Source organism: Dipodomys merriami, unplaced genomic scaffold, assembly GCF_024711535.1.
Source record: "Dipodomys merriami isolate MVZ:Mamm:240054 unplaced genomic scaffold, mDipMer1.0.p SCAF_11, whole genome shotgun sequence".
In the NCBI taxonomy this organism is placed as follows: Eukaryota; Metazoa; Chordata; class Mammalia; order Rodentia; family Heteromyidae; genus Dipodomys; species Dipodomys merriami.
Genome location: NW_027202382.1, coordinates 22,713,655 through 22,731,196, shown reverse-complemented (window position 1 = coordinate 22,731,196; position 17,542 = coordinate 22,713,655). Strand labels below are relative to the sequence as shown.

General features: G+C 39.3%; 1 protein-coding gene across 2 annotated transcripts in view; it reads left to right on the top strand.

The window, feature by feature from the left end:
- The window catches only part of Abca1 (ATP binding cassette subfamily A member 1), a 125,739-nt gene extending 111,101 nt beyond the window's left edge, over positions 1 to 14,638 (top strand). For both annotated transcript variants that reach the window (XM_070011068.1, XM_070011077.1), the window contains exons 40-50: positions 1,250 to 1,373; positions 2,705 to 2,834; positions 3,099 to 3,219; positions 4,139 to 4,201; positions 5,173 to 5,279; positions 7,647 to 7,788; positions 8,184 to 8,318; positions 9,199 to 9,302; positions 9,858 to 9,950; positions 10,477 to 10,720; positions 11,311 to 14,638. In XM_070011068.1, the coding sequence (XP_069867169.1) occupies positions 1,250 to 1,373; positions 2,705 to 2,834; positions 3,099 to 3,219; positions 4,139 to 4,201; positions 5,173 to 5,279; positions 7,647 to 7,788; positions 8,184 to 8,318; positions 9,199 to 9,302; positions 9,858 to 9,950; positions 10,477 to 10,720; positions 11,311 to 11,451 (1,404 nt within the window). In that variant the 3' untranslated portion in view covers positions 11,452 to 14,638. The remainder of the gene's footprint in view (positions 1 to 1,249; positions 1,374 to 2,704; positions 2,835 to 3,098; positions 3,220 to 4,138; positions 4,202 to 5,172; positions 5,280 to 7,646; positions 7,789 to 8,183; positions 8,319 to 9,198; positions 9,303 to 9,857; positions 9,951 to 10,476; positions 10,721 to 11,310) is intronic.
- Positions 14,639 to 17,542: the final 2,904 nt, after the last annotated feature.

Here is a 17,542-nt window from a genome sequence, read left to right as displayed (position 1 = left end):
CTTGCCATCTCAGATCTAGTGGCCTTGCCATCTGGATAGCTGCCTGTGTTGGCTCTCTTGGAGTCATCCTACATGCTTTATTGTTGCTTCTTTCCCATTACAACTGGTCACACCATCAGTTCTTCCAATAACACAAATTCCAATTACAAATAAACAAGGCTTCTTCTTGTTTTCTGTTGTCATTGCCTCTGCCTAAACACCGTGGGTTAGCATCCAGTGTCTTTAAAAAGTACTTTAATAGGTCCTTCCTGGCCAATTTTCACTACACCTCTTCCTCTTGCCCTGAAACTTCAGCCGTATTGTCCCTTAAAACCACCAAACTCCTGTGGGCCTGAATTGAAATGCCCTTCTATCACAGAGCCTGTAGGAATGTGAAGCTTTTCTGACCTGCACAATAAGATGTGCTCTCTCTCATCTCTGGGGCTCTCAGAGTTGTCAGTTCTTCCTCTAGAGCAGCACATACCTAGTTATGTAATCATTTCCTACCTAGATGTTTCTCTTCCTCAGAGTAGAGTCTGTTTATTAACTTTTGCCTCTCCCATGCCCTAGCACAATGTGTCTTACATATTGCCACTCACTCAAGTGCTGGATATTTGGCTACCATTTTCTTGTGGAAAATAATAACAATTATAATAATCATAATAAGTTCTAATGTAACTGAGAAGACTTTTATTTTGGGAAATTTCCAGAAAAGTCCTGAAACTTGACTCATGCATGAGTCATTTGATTTGAAATGCTAATCAAAAACTTTGTTGTGGATTTTTGTGGATTTTCTTCTGATTAATTGTAGCCCTGTCTCCAAAGCGTTGTTTGTTTGTTTGTTTGTTTTGTTGGTCATGGGGCTTAAACTCTGGGCCTGAGCACTGTCCCTCAGCTCTTCAGCTCAAGGCTAGCGCTCTACCACTTGAGCTACTACACCACTTCTGGTTTTCTAGTGGTGTATTGGAGATAAAAAGTTTCACGGACTTTCTTGCCCGGGATGGCTTTGAACTGCAATCCTCAGATCATAGCCTCCTGAGTAGGTAGGATTACAGGCGTAAGCCACCGGTGCCCAGCTCCCATTGTTCATTTATTTCTCCATAGTCAGCCTGACTCCACATTTCCTAAAAGAACAGAAAAGATCTGGTCTCTGAACTCAGAGGTCCAATGTGTCCACAGGCAATCCGTTTTTCTTCATGCTCCTGTTGTAGACTTTGATAAGACTTTAGTGGACATTGTGAATAATATTCCTTTCCCTTCCTGTTTACAGAAGCTGAATAACATCAACGACATCTTGAAGTCTGTGTTCCTGATCTTCCCCCACTTCTGCCTGGGGAGAGGGCTCATTGACATGGTGAAAAACCAGGCAATGGCTGATGCTCTAGAAAGATTTGGTGAGTGAAGCAGCGGCTGTAGAAGGCTTTAACAGAGGTGGCACTTTGCAGGGTCCTTCGCACCCTTGGCCTCTGTTTGACTAGAGACAAGATGTCCAGCCTCACTTCATCTCTGAAGGCTCATGCCAATGTAGCTGGTCCCACATGGGTCTCATGACATATCCATTTATGGGTTTCTCTGACAAACAGTGCTGAGATAAGATAAGATAACAGTGCTGAAAAAAATAGAAGTAAGGAAAATGCTGGTATTTGCTTGTATCTTGTGCCTATTGGCTGGGTTTGTCAAATCATTGGAAAAGTCAAATCACAGCCTTGGGAATTAGATACAGGCCAGAGAATAGAAAGAAAATATGCATACTTTGTGGGCTTGCAGGTGTGTGGTTGTATATTACCTTTTACATAGTCAATAAAAAGATAATTTACTACAGTTATTCCTACCTTCAGAGTAGCTAAAAGCATTTCTCTTATTGTTATATTACTATTACTTATCTACCAGCTATTATAGTTAGATGGGCCATGTTATTTAATACATATAGAAGAGGGACTTTTCTTTTACTGAGAGGATATTATATAAGGAATGTAAGGGATGGTTGTTTAAAGCCAGATGACTTAATTGAGTCACCAGGTTACATTATATGCTACTAAAATAGGTATCTTCTTTGTGTGCTTTAGTGTTTCGTATTATTGAAACATAGAATTTATTAACATACACTAAGAATTACCCTGGATTATTTACCTTATTTAAAAGGCCAGGCATTGTGATGCTTGCTTGGAATCCTAGGTATCAGAGAGACAAGTCAGGAGGATTGTGGCTAGAGGTGTTTGAGCAAAAAAGTTAATGAGATCCCATTCCTTCTCAACCAACAAGTCAAGTAAGGTGGCATATCCCTATATTATATCTTACCTATGCATAGGAGACTTAGGAAGATCATGGCCTGAGGCCAACCTGAGGCAAACAAAAGTCATTAACTCTTATCTGACAAATATCTAAAGCAAAATAGGGGTAGGAAGTGGCTCAAGTGGTAGAGCACCTGCTCAGCAAGCATTAAGCCTTGAGTTCAAACCCCAGTACTACCAAAAATAAATAAATAAAAGGACTGTTTGGCCTGTCGTATTGAAAAGAGAATATTAACCATCTTGCATGAAGTTACAAGTTGGTTCTGAAATACTGATTGATAAAAGGTTGTATCTTGAATAAGCATCTATAGGCACTATGGGTAACAGCTACTAGCATCTTTAGGAAAATAGGTGAACTTGACCTCTAATTTGAGGCAGTGACGTGTGCTCTAGTGCCTGTAATTTTGACCAGATCTGTGCATTGTGTCCACCAGGAGAAGATCGCTTTGTGTCACCACTCTCTTGGGATTTGGTGGGGCGGAACCTTTTCGCCATGGCCGTGGAAGGAGTGGTGTTTTTCCTCATTACTGTTCTGATCCAGTACAGATTCTTCATCAGGCCCAGGTGAGGATTTCCTAAATTCCCGTGGAACACCTGATTGAAGGTCACAGAGGAGAAATTCAGGGAAATACTGGTGAATGGCTGTTGAATTGAGTTACACTCGAATAATCAAACTGATTATCCTATTGTGGCCATTCTTAACCCTCAGCCCTGCTCAAATCCGAGAAAGTGTGGCAAGTAGGTTTTGTAAGACTGCTTTAGAGACTGGATTTTTGTCATAAATATAATTCAGATGGTTGATATTTTTTCTTATTTCCCCCCCACAAGACCTGTGAAGGCAAAGCTCCCTCCTCTGAATGATGAGGATGAAGATGTAAGGCGGGAAAGACAGAGAATCCTGGATGGTGGAGGACAGAATGACATTTTGGAAATCAAGGAACTGACTAAGGTGAGTTTGAGAGTGCAGGCTCTAACAGCTTGTCTTTAGTTGTTTCAGTGTTCTATACTGAGAACTAGCATTTGGATGACTTGCTAAATTAGAAAAAACAGAAAAAGAAAGGAGTGATTTCCAAGATGTACCAAACTTCTGTCAGTTTAATATTTAACATATACCATAGACATTTCTTCATTTCAGAAATACTATTGGCGATTACTTTGGGAATGTGAATATCCATTCTCAAATTTATTTGTTTCACGTACTTATATATACACTAATATTGTGTTGTTGGTGATATTGCAAGACTAAGTGCATGAGTTTGAGTTTCATAGTTCAGAATACTGGTATACCTCCATTGCTCAGAAGAAAGGTCTATTTCGGCCTTCTCTAAATGCTTGAACCCCAAAATTCCTTTAAAAAAGTAACCATATAAACTGGGTACTGGTGGCTTATACCAGTAATCCTAGCTACTCACTCAGGAGGCTGAGGCATAAGTATGTGGTTCCAAGCAAACCTGGACATGAAAGTCTGTGAGACTGAACTGGAAGTAGACCTATGGCTCAAGTGGTCGAGCACTAGCCTTGAGCCAAAAAACTCAAGAGACAGTACTAAGGCCCTGAATTCAAGTCCTAGGACCAAGAAAAAAAAGTGTAATATCATATGGAAATTTAAGGGTATGTATGATATTATTTAACTAAATGAAAAATTACATCAATTTTAGTGGTGAACCCATCAACATATCACAGTTGAGCTTCTGAATCTGTTAGAAGCTAGTTGTCTTACAGACAGTACTCTCACCATATCCACTATATGACTAAGTCTTACTCATGAGTCTTATTTCATGAGGTGGACTACAGTCCCCTCTTCTGCAGTTGTTTGGGTGAGCTGAGAGTCACCAGAGTGCATGGATTTTTGTGTTTGTTTGTTGCAGATATACAGAAGGAAGAGGAAGCCAGCTGTTGATAGGATTTGTGTTGGCATTCCTCCTGGAGAGGTAAATATACTTTGTCTGCTTTTTGTTTGTCTCCATTAATTCAGACTGTATCTACTCAAACAACAATGTCTCTGAGGGGGGACATAAGCTTTTAGAGGCCTCTCTACTTAGGGCTGTGTAAAGAAGTCAGTTAGGAGAAGATGAGGATTCCATATGTCAAAATGGAACAATTTTGGGTAATCTCAGGCAGTTTAAGGAAAGCCTGCACATCTAATTTGTATATTTGTGATCTATTTGAGATTCAAATAGGCTTTCTTTTAAGTTTTTTTCTCCTTTTTCAGTTGTTTTTGTTCCTTCATGCCCGTTAATCAGAGGTAGCATAATTTGATTGGTTGATTTACATCATTGTTTTCCACATATTAATGTTGGTCTCAACCTGATGACTCAATATTTATAAATATAACCACCTATAATATGGTTTATTCAAAGGAGGAGGCAACAATGCTTGATAAGAAATGTATTCATTACCTTGCTCATATAACTATAACCCCTCTGTATAGTATTTTCACAATAAAAAACTTAGTTAAAAATATGGTTTATTATAAAATGCATGTTTAGATATTTTTATAATGTCTTGAAACCAAGGGGATATTTGACTTGTCATTGATATTTATGAATATTATTTTTGAGGCCTGGTATTGGTGGTTCATGTAAAGGCTGAGATCTAAGGATCATAAATCAAAGACAGCCAGGAAAGACAAATCTGAGAGACTCTTATCACCAGGTCACCAGCAGAAATCTGGCCAGTAGTGGTGTGGCTTAAAATGGTAGAGCACCAGCCTTGAGTGGACAAATGCTAAGCAAAAGTAAGGTTCTAAATTCAAGCCCTAGCACTGACATACAAACACATAAAGTATGTTTTGAGGATCACATCATATAAACAAACAAACTTAGGTGGCTACTGTACAGGATCAACTCATATTTAGACTTAGTTGTTGACCTAAGCAACTAACCTAGTCTTGATTTTCCAGTGCTTTGGACTCCTGGGAGTGAATGGTGCTGGGAAATCATCAACTTTCAAGATGTTAACTGGAGACACCACTGTAACCAGAGGTGATGCTTTTCTTAACAAAAACAGGTGAGTAAGAAGTAGTTTGTATTTTCCTACAATGACTCGTTTTCTAAGTGTGAAGAAATACATCATTATTTTTCTGACTGTAGAAGTACTATTTAGAGATCATGGAATTATTCAAGTAAAATAGAATTATTAAAGTAAAAGTCACTTCTAATTTGACTAGAAAAAAGCATTATTTAAATTTCCTTTCAGCCTCATTTTACTATTCAAGTATAGTGTAATAGTCTTATTCAGCTATACTTTACATAAATATAATTTATTCTTCCAAAGAATAAATTCAACAATTTTTAGTAAATCCAAAGGATTGTACAACCATCATCACAGTTCAATTTTGAAACTTTCACATCATTTCACATCCAAATCTTTCTTTCTACAATCTCAATACATCATATATTTGAGATCATACTGTATGTTGTTTTAAAATTAGCTTTTATTGCTAATTAGTATATTACTTCCAATGGGTTACATATTTTAAGATGCAGAATCTTATGTATCTAAAATGCCCCTATGTCTGTGTAATTGATTTCTTTTTATAGACATTGGAGACTTCTTCCTTTCCATTTTTCACTATGTAAATTTGTCCTTGTGCAGGTGTTATTATTTCCTCTGAGAAAATTTCTGGGAGGGAAAAGGGAATATACTTGCCAAACCTTCCTTACTAAAGCTGCTGATTGATGAGGCCAACAGTAGTCCATTTTCTGAGACTGTACAGGTCACTAAGCAGTCTGATTATTTTTGAGGATGCAGCCACGCATTAGGGACCAGTTAGGTAATATTATACTAAGTACTCCAGAACATGTGGGGCTTCTCTAGGCTTTGTTATGTCGATAAAGGTCCAAGGTGGTGATTTTCAAACTTTGCTGAGCATAACCCATGTAGGAAATGCAACTTACATTTTCAGTGCAGTGCATGCACAGACACATGAATATACATCATTTAATAAAAAGTTTCATAAAATACTATTGTTAAGATCTGGTTATACTCTGATAATTTTTTAGTTTATTCTACTCACTGCCACATAAAATTGCTAGTCATGATCTACTAAATTGACTTCACAATGCACTGATGAGAGCTGATTTGCTATTGGAAACATTGGCTGGGGTTAGCCAGTAATATTGAAGAGCAAGGAACTTTTTTTTTTTTTTTTTGTCAGTCGTGGGGCTTGAACTCTGGGTCTGGGCGCTGTCCCTCAGCTCTTCAGCTCAAGGCGAGCGCTCTACCACTTGAGCTATAGCGCCACTTCCAAGAGCAAGGAACTTTATGTATTCATCAAGTCTCCTCTTCGGTCCCTTTCCAGTTTTGTGTTTTTTTTTTTTTTTTTCTGTAGTGATCTACAGTAGTCTTAAGAGAACAGACATTCTAGGACTAGTGTTGTTTACCCAGGCTTGTTTCTAGCTCCCAGGAACACATTGTAATGGCAGTAATAACTGGTCCAAACTAATGTTTGTCCAAGTGACTGGTTCGAAGGACCATCTTGGGCAGTGTAGCTGTGAGGTCTGGGCACAGTTTTCATTGGTATCCAATCTGTGTGGAAAAGGCTGGCCTTGGGAATTCTGGATAGAAAGGCAGGCAGCAATTACGGCTGCTAACAGGCCAAGTTCATCACTTTCTAGGAGGCTTGGAGTCCAGCTGAAGTGCTCACACATTATTAAGGATTTTTATAACCAAGTTGGCTACCCAAGACCCTAAAACTCACCCAAACAATATATGTAGATATATTTGTTGTTGTTGTTGTTGTTGTTACCCTGTTGTCAGAGAGTCTGTGATACAAAAAACAAACAAACAAAAAACCCTCTTAAGAACTGAGAAGGTGTCTGGGCTGGGTATTCAGGACTGGGAGGTCTGAAGGCAGCAAGCTCATCACAGTATATAGTTGAGTAGTAAGTAGTATGAGTATATAGTATGAGTATATAGTATGAGTAGCAGAAAGCAGCAGGTGCTTATGCCCAGAATTTTTGGACATTCTCATGGTACAACTGAGTCACAAAGACTTTTTTGAAGCCAACAGGCAATTTGTATATAAAATTGAATCATAGGGTCAATTCTAGGATGGAGATTTAAGTGTTGAAGTTCCTGGATAGTTCATATTGTTGGTATCATATGCTTCAAGTAGCAGAGACAAGCATTTTGAAATAGATAGCTGAGCCTGCAGGTTGAAGTGTTGGGTGAGTCAATATAATTAGAGGTCAGACCCCAGACAATCAGGAATAGCTGACATCTTAGGAACAGAAAAGCTTCTAAAACAGCAACATATGTATGACTATCTTGGTGTTAGGCATAAGCAGACTTTACATGAACATTTTGTCCTGGTAATCCAGTTGGAATATCTCTAGATGCTGCAAGTGTGACTAGCTTTATTTTCCTTTCTAGCATCTTATCAAGTATCCACGAAGTACATCAGAACATGGGCTACTGCCCTCAGTTCGACGCCATCACAGAGCTGCTGACTGGGAGAGAACACGTGGAGTTCTTTGCTCTCTTGAGAGGAGTCCCAGAGAAAGAAGTTGGCAAGGTATTACGCACACCAAAAAGTCAGCCCGCCTCTTTGGGCATCCTGACACTATACCTTACGGCTTTTCTGCACATGTCTACATTGGGCTATGTCCCCATACTTCCTGCAATGTGAAGTGTGAAGTGCTAGCTCTTTGGACCTGCTTTTAGGCTGGGAAGTCGTAGTGATGCGTGGGTGAGGGGTAGGTCATGGATATCCATTCTTAGGCTGGCAGCAGAGAGGGAGTAGTGCTCCCATCCAATGAATCCCTCCTCCCTGCTTTTGGCTTCCTAGCAATTGGTAGCTCATGACTGATCTAGTCTTATTCAGTGAAAAGTTCTTTTGTGTGTAAGTGTAAGAAAGCATGATAAAATGAATGAGCCAGAAAGAAGCCAAGGTGCTCTTTATCTGTCTAGGTTGGTGAGTGGGCAATTCGGAAACTGGGCCTCGTGAAGTATGGGGAGAAATACGCTGGCAACTACAGTGGAGGCAACAAGAGGAAACTTTCTACAGCCATGGCTCTGATTGGCGGGCCCCCGGTGGTGTTTCTGGTGAGTACATATGTGGGGATGGAAAATTGCTGTCCTGACGTGAGTGGAAAAAGCCACTTTTCAAAAGTCCTGTATGCCAGGGGCTGTTGTTGCATGATTGGTGTCGCAATGGTGAGTGGCCCACTAGAAATGGCAGAGCAGCCTTGGAAGAACAGAGGGAAGTTTTTATGATAGCACACACTGCGGTGTCCTATAGTACCTTCAGATGCTCCCCACAAAGATATTCCAGGTGCTCTGCTTCTTGGTGCCTGCTATAACTGGGACTGAGGGTGGATATATGATTTGATCTTTCTTTGGAGTGTTCTTTCTGACCAAGTGTGTGATCAGAAAGCTGTGTCCTCTCTCAAAAGATGGAGAGTGAGGACACAGCTTCAGAATATATATTGTAGCAAATGAACCATAGTTCCTTATACATAGATAACTGAATGGCAGATTAGTTGGGAAGTGACCCTTGATGTCTTTTGTAGAGAAGAGTACTGAGCAAGAAGCCTTGGTGTCAATGTTATCCAAACATGTGGATCTGGGACTTCACTAAAACTAGCAAAAGCAAGATAATAGGATAAGCTGGAGGGAGCTAAAATACATAAAGGAAAGGGACTTTACTCAAACTAGACCTTGATCTCCCAAGAGGTTTCAGACAAAAAGCCTTTTTAAAATATACTTATTGGCAAAAGAGGATGGTGACTCTGAGTTTTTAACTGTCTGCTTTAATCAGACATAAGTGACCTTGTTACAGATGAGTGAGGCTTACTCTTTTTAAAAAAAAATCCATCAAAAATAGAAGGTAACTTAAAAATTTGTGCTGGTTTAAAATGTTTTTAGTATTTATAACCAATATTTCTCCCAGTGAATAATAAAACTTGTTTTATTCTGCTTATAGGATGAGCCAACTACAGGCATGGATCCCAAAGCCCGAAGATTCTTATGGAATTGTGCCCTCAGCATCGTCAAAGAGGGGAGATCGGTGGTGCTGACGTCTCATAGGTGCGTAGTGGAAGCTTGGGTTAGCTTTTTCACCCTGTGTCCTTTAAATTTTCCAGTGCATATAGTCATTTTGTAAAAATTACAAAACAAAAGTTAGTAATAAGTTTCATCTGAAATTGTAACCCTTGGAGAAAACTGTTATTATCATTGGCTTATATATGCTTGCAGCCTTTTCAAATGTCAGTCTACATATGCGTGTGTATGTTCATAAGCATAGAATACACATTTTCTTTTTTTACCTAACAATATATTGTGAGTGTGATCTCAAATAAATCAATATGTGTGCCCTCATTTCTTATAGCTGGATGGTATTTCATTAGGATATATCCTAATTTATTTGACTGTTCCCCATTGTATAGACATTTGGATTGTTTCTAGCTTATCCATAATGGTAACCAACATTGCAGGGAGCAAAGACATCTTTATGTCTTTGCTACAGCTGGTACTATGGTCTTAGGTGTCTGGGGATCTGTTCTTTAAATGTTTTGATGTCATAATATTCTCATAGTTACAAGAGCCTCTCTCTAAAAGGAAAACCTCTTTCTGCTCCCACAGCATGGAAGAATGTGAAGCTCTTTGCACTAGGATGGCAATTATGGTCAATGGGAGGTTCAGGTGCCTTGGCAGTGTCCAACATCTGAAAAATAGGTAACAAAGATAATTTCTTCGGGATAATGCCTAGTGAGAAAGCTTGGTGTTTATTCTTGTGTGAGCGCATAAATGGTGGCTTAGAAGTGAAAATGAAGGATGATTTCCTAGGATGATTAATTCGAAGCTGTGCTGATCAAATCAGTTTTAAAATTTGCTTGTGACGTTATGGTTAGGAGCTTTGGAGGCAACATAGAAGGTTTTGATCTGACCCTCACCATTCATGACATGGGCGAGTGGCTAACACTCTCAGCTTTGGGTTTGTGTAACATGTTAGACCTCATGCATTCGGGTAGAGATGGAATGAAATTGTGCATTCAAGCGCTGAGTGTGCACACATAAAATAGGGGTTCAGCAAATGCTTAGTTGCTCCTTTCCTCAGAATCTATTTCTGGGTATGTCAGGGACCTCCCTTTTGTCCTGGTGCAGAGTTGGATTCTCTGGCTTAAGTATTCTTTTGATAAATTTCCTAGAAATACTTCGTTTCAAGTGTGTTTCTCTCTCCTCCCTCCCCCCACACTTTTAGATTTGGAGATGGTTATACTATAGTTGTACGAATAGCAGGGGCCAACCCTGACCTGAAGCCTGTCCAGGAATTCTTCGGACTCGCCTTTCCAGGAAGTGTCCTAAAGGAGAAACACCGGAACATGCTCCAGTACCAGCTTCCATCCTCATTATCTTCTCTGGCTAGGATATTCAGTATCCTCTCCCAGAGCAAAAAGCGACTCCACATAGAAGACTACTCTGTTTCCCAGACAACACTTGACCAAGTAAGCTTCACATATCAAAAAGTAGCTTTACTTCTCAGGGTGAGGATTCCTGCCCACTCATTCCCCATTCTTCCCCCCATCATAAGCCCGGAAGCAGTTCATATGATCTGTGCTTGGATTCCTCATCCATTATAACTAGCTGTGCCTTTTACAAAACTTCTTTACTTACACACAGAAGAAAAGATGAGGCTCTTTTGAAAATGTATAATATCAGTCATTATAATAACCACCACTTACTGAGTACCAACTATGGACCGGGTGCCTTATTCCACTTAGATAACCAAAAGTATAAAACAGGCCCTCAGTTAAGTATTTAGTAAATGTGTTCTTCTCTTTCCTTTAGTGAAGTGTACGTGTGCTGCATTAAATAGAGGATTGAGCAGTGATATGTTGAGGGGAGTAATAGAGATCATTTTCAGTGACTATTGATGTTTTTCACATATTCTTTTCTCACAGTGTTCCTGTCTATTTATGTAGTTCTGAATTCCTTACCTGACCTAATTTCCACACAGGAAAAAAAAATCCTGAAACTAGACTAAAGAAAGAACAAGTTGAGAAGTCTTCCTAAAGCCCCCTCTTTCTGTTGACAGGTATTTGTGAACTTTGCCAAGGACCAAAGTGATGACGACCACTTAAAGGACCTATCATTGCACAAAAACCAGACAGTGGTGGATGTGGCAGTGCTCACGTCTTTCCTGCAGGATGAGAAAGTGAAAGAAAGTTATGTATGAAGAACCCTGTTCACACAGAACGGCCGAAAGTGGGGAAGAACTTGATCTTCCTGTGCCCCATGTCAAGTGTGCCCGAGGAAAGAGCTGGAAGGTTTTCATGGGAAGACATAAACTGGATACTGTACTGATACTATTCAATGCAATGCAATTCAATGCAATGAAAACAGAAATTCCATTACAGGGGCAGTGCCTTTGTAGCCTATGTCTTGTATGGCTCTCTAGTGAAAAAGACTTGAATTTAGTTTATTTTTACCTATGTGAAACTCTAGTATGCAACCCAGCGGACATATGGGTTTGAAGTCATATTTTTTTTTGTTCCTGTGTATGTATGTATTCTCACTGGGATTGCAACAAAAATGCAGCAACTAATCATGGTCAATGATGATCAAACTCAAAGGCTTACACATCCTCAGCCATTAAGGAATGCCAGGCCAGAAGAATGGGTTCCCAGTGACACATCCATTGCTGGCAATGAATGTGCCAGGATTACTAGTGCCAAGGTGCTCAGAAAGTTTGAAGCACCATGGTATATGTATCACATTTTGGTGAAATTTTCCCTGCTCAAGAGTAGATCAACATCATTAACTATCAGGTGATAAACTGGTGCTGTGTGTGATTAAAGGCTGCTTTGATCTCTTTGGTGAGCTGCAATGTGTAAGATATGGATGTCTCTAAACACAGGATACATGGCTCCATTGTTACATTGTGCCATGTTTGGAGCCATGGTTCTCTAGGGTCATCCCTAGGGACTGCTTCCATGTCTTTAGATACCAGTAAGAAACCTAACAGCTATAGCCCAACTACTGCAGCTACCAAGCTACTGAGGTCAGAGCAAGGGATGAGAGAGAGGTTGCATTCATGTGTAGGGAGGCTGATGTCTGTCTGTCCTGTTTGTCTGCTAACACGGTACACTGCATCTCCAGGTCCTTTTTTTTTTTTTTTAATTTGACACAAGTGTGGTATGTCTGATTAGTCAAGACAATGAAAACAGGTTGTATTTTGACAAAAATCTTTGTACTATGAATGTCATTTGGCATTTCAACTTCTTCAGTGACTTTTGAATCCTTTCAGGGGGCCTCTTTGTACAAGCCTGTGGTGTAAAGGAATCTGGCTACCCAACTTGCTTTGCTAGCTTGATTTTCCTAGAGTTCGCGGATTAGACGTCTGACTAGGGCCCAGTGACTAGAAAACGTGAGCAAAATCTCATGCATGATATTTGAATTTGAATTTCTGTCAGGTCACCTAGAATGCTTTTAATCTCAGTCCGTCAATCAAGTATTTTGGGGGAATATGTTATCACTGAACAAGTATAGATATGTGAAGGGATGAGGAGAAATTGTCAGTAGATTTTCTGTGCCACAGTCTTCCGATAATAATAATAATACTGTTGTTTTGGGAGCCCACTAAGAGAATACTGTCTAATCACCCCTGCCTCTGAACTTTAATTTTTTTGAATAGGAACAATGCAAAAGCCAAGAATGGGTTCACAAGACTAAACAATGAACTCTTCAAGGGAAAAATAACTGGTTGTAAACTTGAACACCACTTGTGCTTATGACAATTAGCACCTTCAAATCATTGACACTGCCGAGACTGAGACACCCCAGTAAATCCTTGACAATCTCAACATTTTCATCTCTTCAATCACTAACTTAACATGAAAAACAGAAAAAGACTGCCACATGGAATGTTTTTCAGACTATTCTAACACAGTCTTTTTCTTTCTTTCTTTTTTTTTTGTTCAACAAACCACTTCAAAAATAGGACTGCACTGATGTGAATGTCACCTGTTTTGAGACAGAATTAAAAAATGAGAAGATGATTATTGTTTGGCAGAGTTCAAGTGATCTCCACATCATACTGATTTCCTCAATTTTTTTCTAAGGTTTAAATATTAACTCTAAAGGTAGAAGATTTCCAATCTACTTCAATTTAAATTTACAGAATGTTCTTATCTAATTCATTGCTTGAAACAATGACTTAGAAATCACTGTGAATAGTTTTCTAAAATGATATTGGAAGCGTATTTCCAATAACTATTGGTGAGATCACTATAGTCTCTGTCATCATCAAAGATAATTGAATTGTTCCTATTTTTCAAAATCTAACTTCTGTTGCATTTCTTATCCTATATACTTTTTTGTTAAATAAAATCCATGAGCAACTCCTTGATTTAATTCCTCTCACTTTAAGGCCATTTTTTAAAAAAGACATGTCTGTTACTTAAAAATTAAACAATCCACAGTTAGACATTGACTCGTTAATATTGTTACCTTTAGACTACCCAACTATATTTTATATTTTTTCCTGTGTAACCCTAATTTTGGTAGAATTTTTAGCAATCCTATTCTGAGAATAAATTTTCTATATATTCCCTGTGGAAGTATAACCACGTGAGTTTTGGAAATTCTCAAGGATTTAGAACTTTCTGTTTTTACCTTTTGGGAACCTTGGAAAACTTACTAACTGTGAACAAGCAAAATACAGAAGAAAATAACAAGTCCTCTCTCTGTAAATAACCCAGCATAATTCTTTATTAAAAAAACACAAACCTCAAACTACTGTATTTTGATATCTGTATGGAAAGTCTATGTTTTGTGACTATTAAATGTTAAACATCATTGATTCACTGTATAGTAATCATTGCTTAAAGGGAGGTGTCTGTTTTTTCTTCTTCTCATGGTTGTATATATCAGGTAAAACTTCTCCAAAGAGCTTTGTGCCATGTAATAGTGAACCACTTTAATACTGAGATATTAATTTGTACTCTTATTACTATTTACTAGTAGTAATGGAATACTATAGTAACATTGCTCTAATTTTTTTCCAAAATCACTGTATCTTTTTTTTCTAGAATGTTTATTTCCCCAATAAGGGTTAGGTATGCTCTTATCTCTTCTTAAACTTGAGGTTGAAGCCGTTTTTGTGCTTTCTTTACCCTCGGCCCTTCATTCCAAGCACTTTATGCTGTCTGTAATGGATCTATTTTTGCACTGGAATATCTGAGAATTGCAAAACTAGACAAAAGTTTCACAATAGATTTCTAAGTTAAATCATTTTCATTAAAAGAACAAAAAAAACTAGAAAAAAAATTTGTATGTCAGTGACTTTATATGACGTATTAAAAAGGCATATTTCTATGTTGTAATGAGTCACAAAATAAAGCTGTGACACTTCTGTTCGTCTATACTAGTCTGCTTTTGTGCACTTGTAGCACCATCTACTGATAAGGGGTTGTAAAGCCATGACAAAAGAAACAAAGGTCTCTCCTGGAGGGGAAAGCTGTTTCAATCAGAGGGAAAAAGTCTTAGAAAAGGTTCAGATGTCCTCTGAATTACAAGGGAATTCAGGAGATGACTTGAAAGTACATGAATGCCTATTCTGTACTTTCATGATTCAATCGAGATCCTAGATAACTGGGGTTAAGAAAGCTTAAGAGGTGTTTTTTAGTTGAATTTATTCCGCTTATTGATCATTATACTATAGAGACATCTGGAAATAAACTAGTTAAATTTATTTCATAAATATTTAACTGGCTTGGAGGAGGCTACCAAAAGGCAGTCTTTCCAAAATACAAGGCATAGCATAGCATGTCTGTGAGCTTTTTGCTGAAAGTGATGGTAAGGCTGACGAGGCACAGGTAGGAAATATGGGAAGGGAACTCACACTGAGCCCATACTGGAGATGTCTCCTTGTGCTCCTGCGGTAAGGGCTACGCAGTTCACAAATGGTGCTCTGATGAGACTATAGACATGCTCTTTTCTTCTTGGAGCACTGGGTCACACCTGTAATCTCATCTCAACCATTAAAAGGCTGAAGACATGAAGCTGTGTGCCTGTCATCCCAACTTCTTGGGAAACACAAATAGAGTTGCCATCCAGACTTACCCAGGGAAAGAAAAAGCAAGACTCTAAAAAATAACTAACACTGAGTTCGTCAGTTTTATATGCAGAGTAGTTGTTGAGCAAATACAAGGCCCCGAGTTCAAACTCAGTACTGCATAAAACATAGAGGTTTCAAAACATAAAGATAAAAGTTTTAAAAAAAAATACAAAGCAAAAAATGTAAAAAAAATAAAGCAAAAAATAAAAAACATAGCAAAAGGGACTGAGGGTGTGCTGCATTGAGTATATGCCCAGAAAGGGCAAGGCCTTGAGATCAAACCTCAGTACCACCAAGAACAACAAAAATAGCAGAAACAGTTGGCTCATGCCTGTAATCCTAGCTATTCAGGAGGTTGAAATCTGATGATCTTGGTCTGAAGCCAGTCTAGGCAGTAAAGTCCATGAGAATATTATCTCCAGTTAGCCATGAAAAAGGGAGGTGCAGAGCTATGGCTCAAAGGGTTGAGTGCCAGCCAAGTGAGAGAGGTAGGCCCTGAGTTCAAGTCCCCAGTACTGGCACAAACAATAACAAGACCAACAAAACAAGAACAGAATGGGTCTCACAACAAGACATCTGCTTATCTTGGAATGTAAGAAGTTCTGAGAAACAGTCCCTTTTAGGAGGTTTGAGAGTCCTGGTTCCACTGTGAACCCTTCAGGACTGTGGGAGAAGTCCTGATCAGCCCTTTTGCTGGGGCACAGATCTGAACTTTGTGGGAAAAAGATTCTTGACTTCTGAGTGTGTCTAGATTCCTGTTCAGCATTTGCCTCACAAGGAACCTGCCATGGGATGCTACCTCACTGGAGGTGAAGGGGACAAGGCAGAGACTAGAAGGCATTCGCAGGGGAGGGAGCTTATGCAGTGAGTGTTAGAAATGAAGAAAATAGTTCCAGAATAAGGAGAGATTGCTAGCAGATTTAGGATCAGCTCGGCTAGTATGGAGCTAAAAGAATGTTTAAATGGAAGTTGAGATGAGATTAAGGTAGGAAGAAAATATACTTCTTCTGAGTCATATAAATAAATAAGAAAATGAGAGGTTTTGGTTTAAAAAAAACAATAAAACTGGTCCTGGGGCTTGACCCAGAATACGGGTGCTGTCTCAGAATTTCTTTGTGTAGCTCAAGGCTAGCGCTCTACCACAGAATACTTTTTGCTTTTTCTGAGTATTTTTTTTATTATTTTAATTTTTAATTTTTTTTTTTTTGCGTCCGGTCGTGGGGCCTGAACTCTGGGCCGGGGCGCTGTCCCTTAGCGCTTCAGCTCAAGGCTAGCACTCTACCACTTGAGCCACAGTGCCACTTCCGGCTTTTTTCTGTTTGCTTATGTAGTGCTGAGGAATCAAACCCAGGGCCTCAGGCATGCAAGGCAAGAGCTCTACCACTGAGCCACCTTCCCAGCCCTCTGAGTATTTTATTGGAGATAAGAGTCTCAAGGACTTTTCCACCCTGGCTGGCTCTAAAACACAATCCTCAGATCTCAGCCTCCAGAGTAGATAGGATTATTGGCGTGAGCTTCCAGGGAGTCAGGGCAATTGAAAAGCCCCTTATCTCAAGTTAACCAGCAACAAACAAACCAAAACCAAAACCAGCTGGTAGTGAAGGTGTGGGTCAAATGGTAGATCAGCCTCGAGTGAAAGAGCTAAGGGAGCATGCTATGGCCCTGAGTTCAAGCCCCAAGACTGGTGTGCATGTACCAATCTCTGCTACCTCCCACCCACTCTCTCCCATTTTCCCCACCATGGGGAAAATAAAAGCAAAACAATAATAAAATGGTAAGAGAAGGAAGAAGAAGAGAGGGAAAGTGTAGCTTTAGAAGACAAAACGATTGTGGCCTCATCCTGCAGCGAGAGTGAATGTGGGAGAGATTATTCTTCCTTGGCTCTGACCATGCAGAGCAGGAGGAGGTAAGGTGGGGGAGATGAATTTGAACTTAGTCGGGGATATGAACCTCTGCACCAAGTCTCTTCTGATTATTTTCATCTTTCAGTGTAGTAAGAGGAAAGTTTATCAGTTGAGAATGAAGATGGGGGAGCAGGTGTTGGGAATCACCTAAGAGACTGGAAGAACAAACCAATTACAGAAAACTGAAGGCTAAGAAATGAATCTGGAGAGAGAAATTACTTTCATCTTTAAATTAGACCTCTTGGAAGGCAAATCCTTGTCATGTCAGATTCTGGAGAAAGGTAAACCTGGCTGGAGCTAACGAT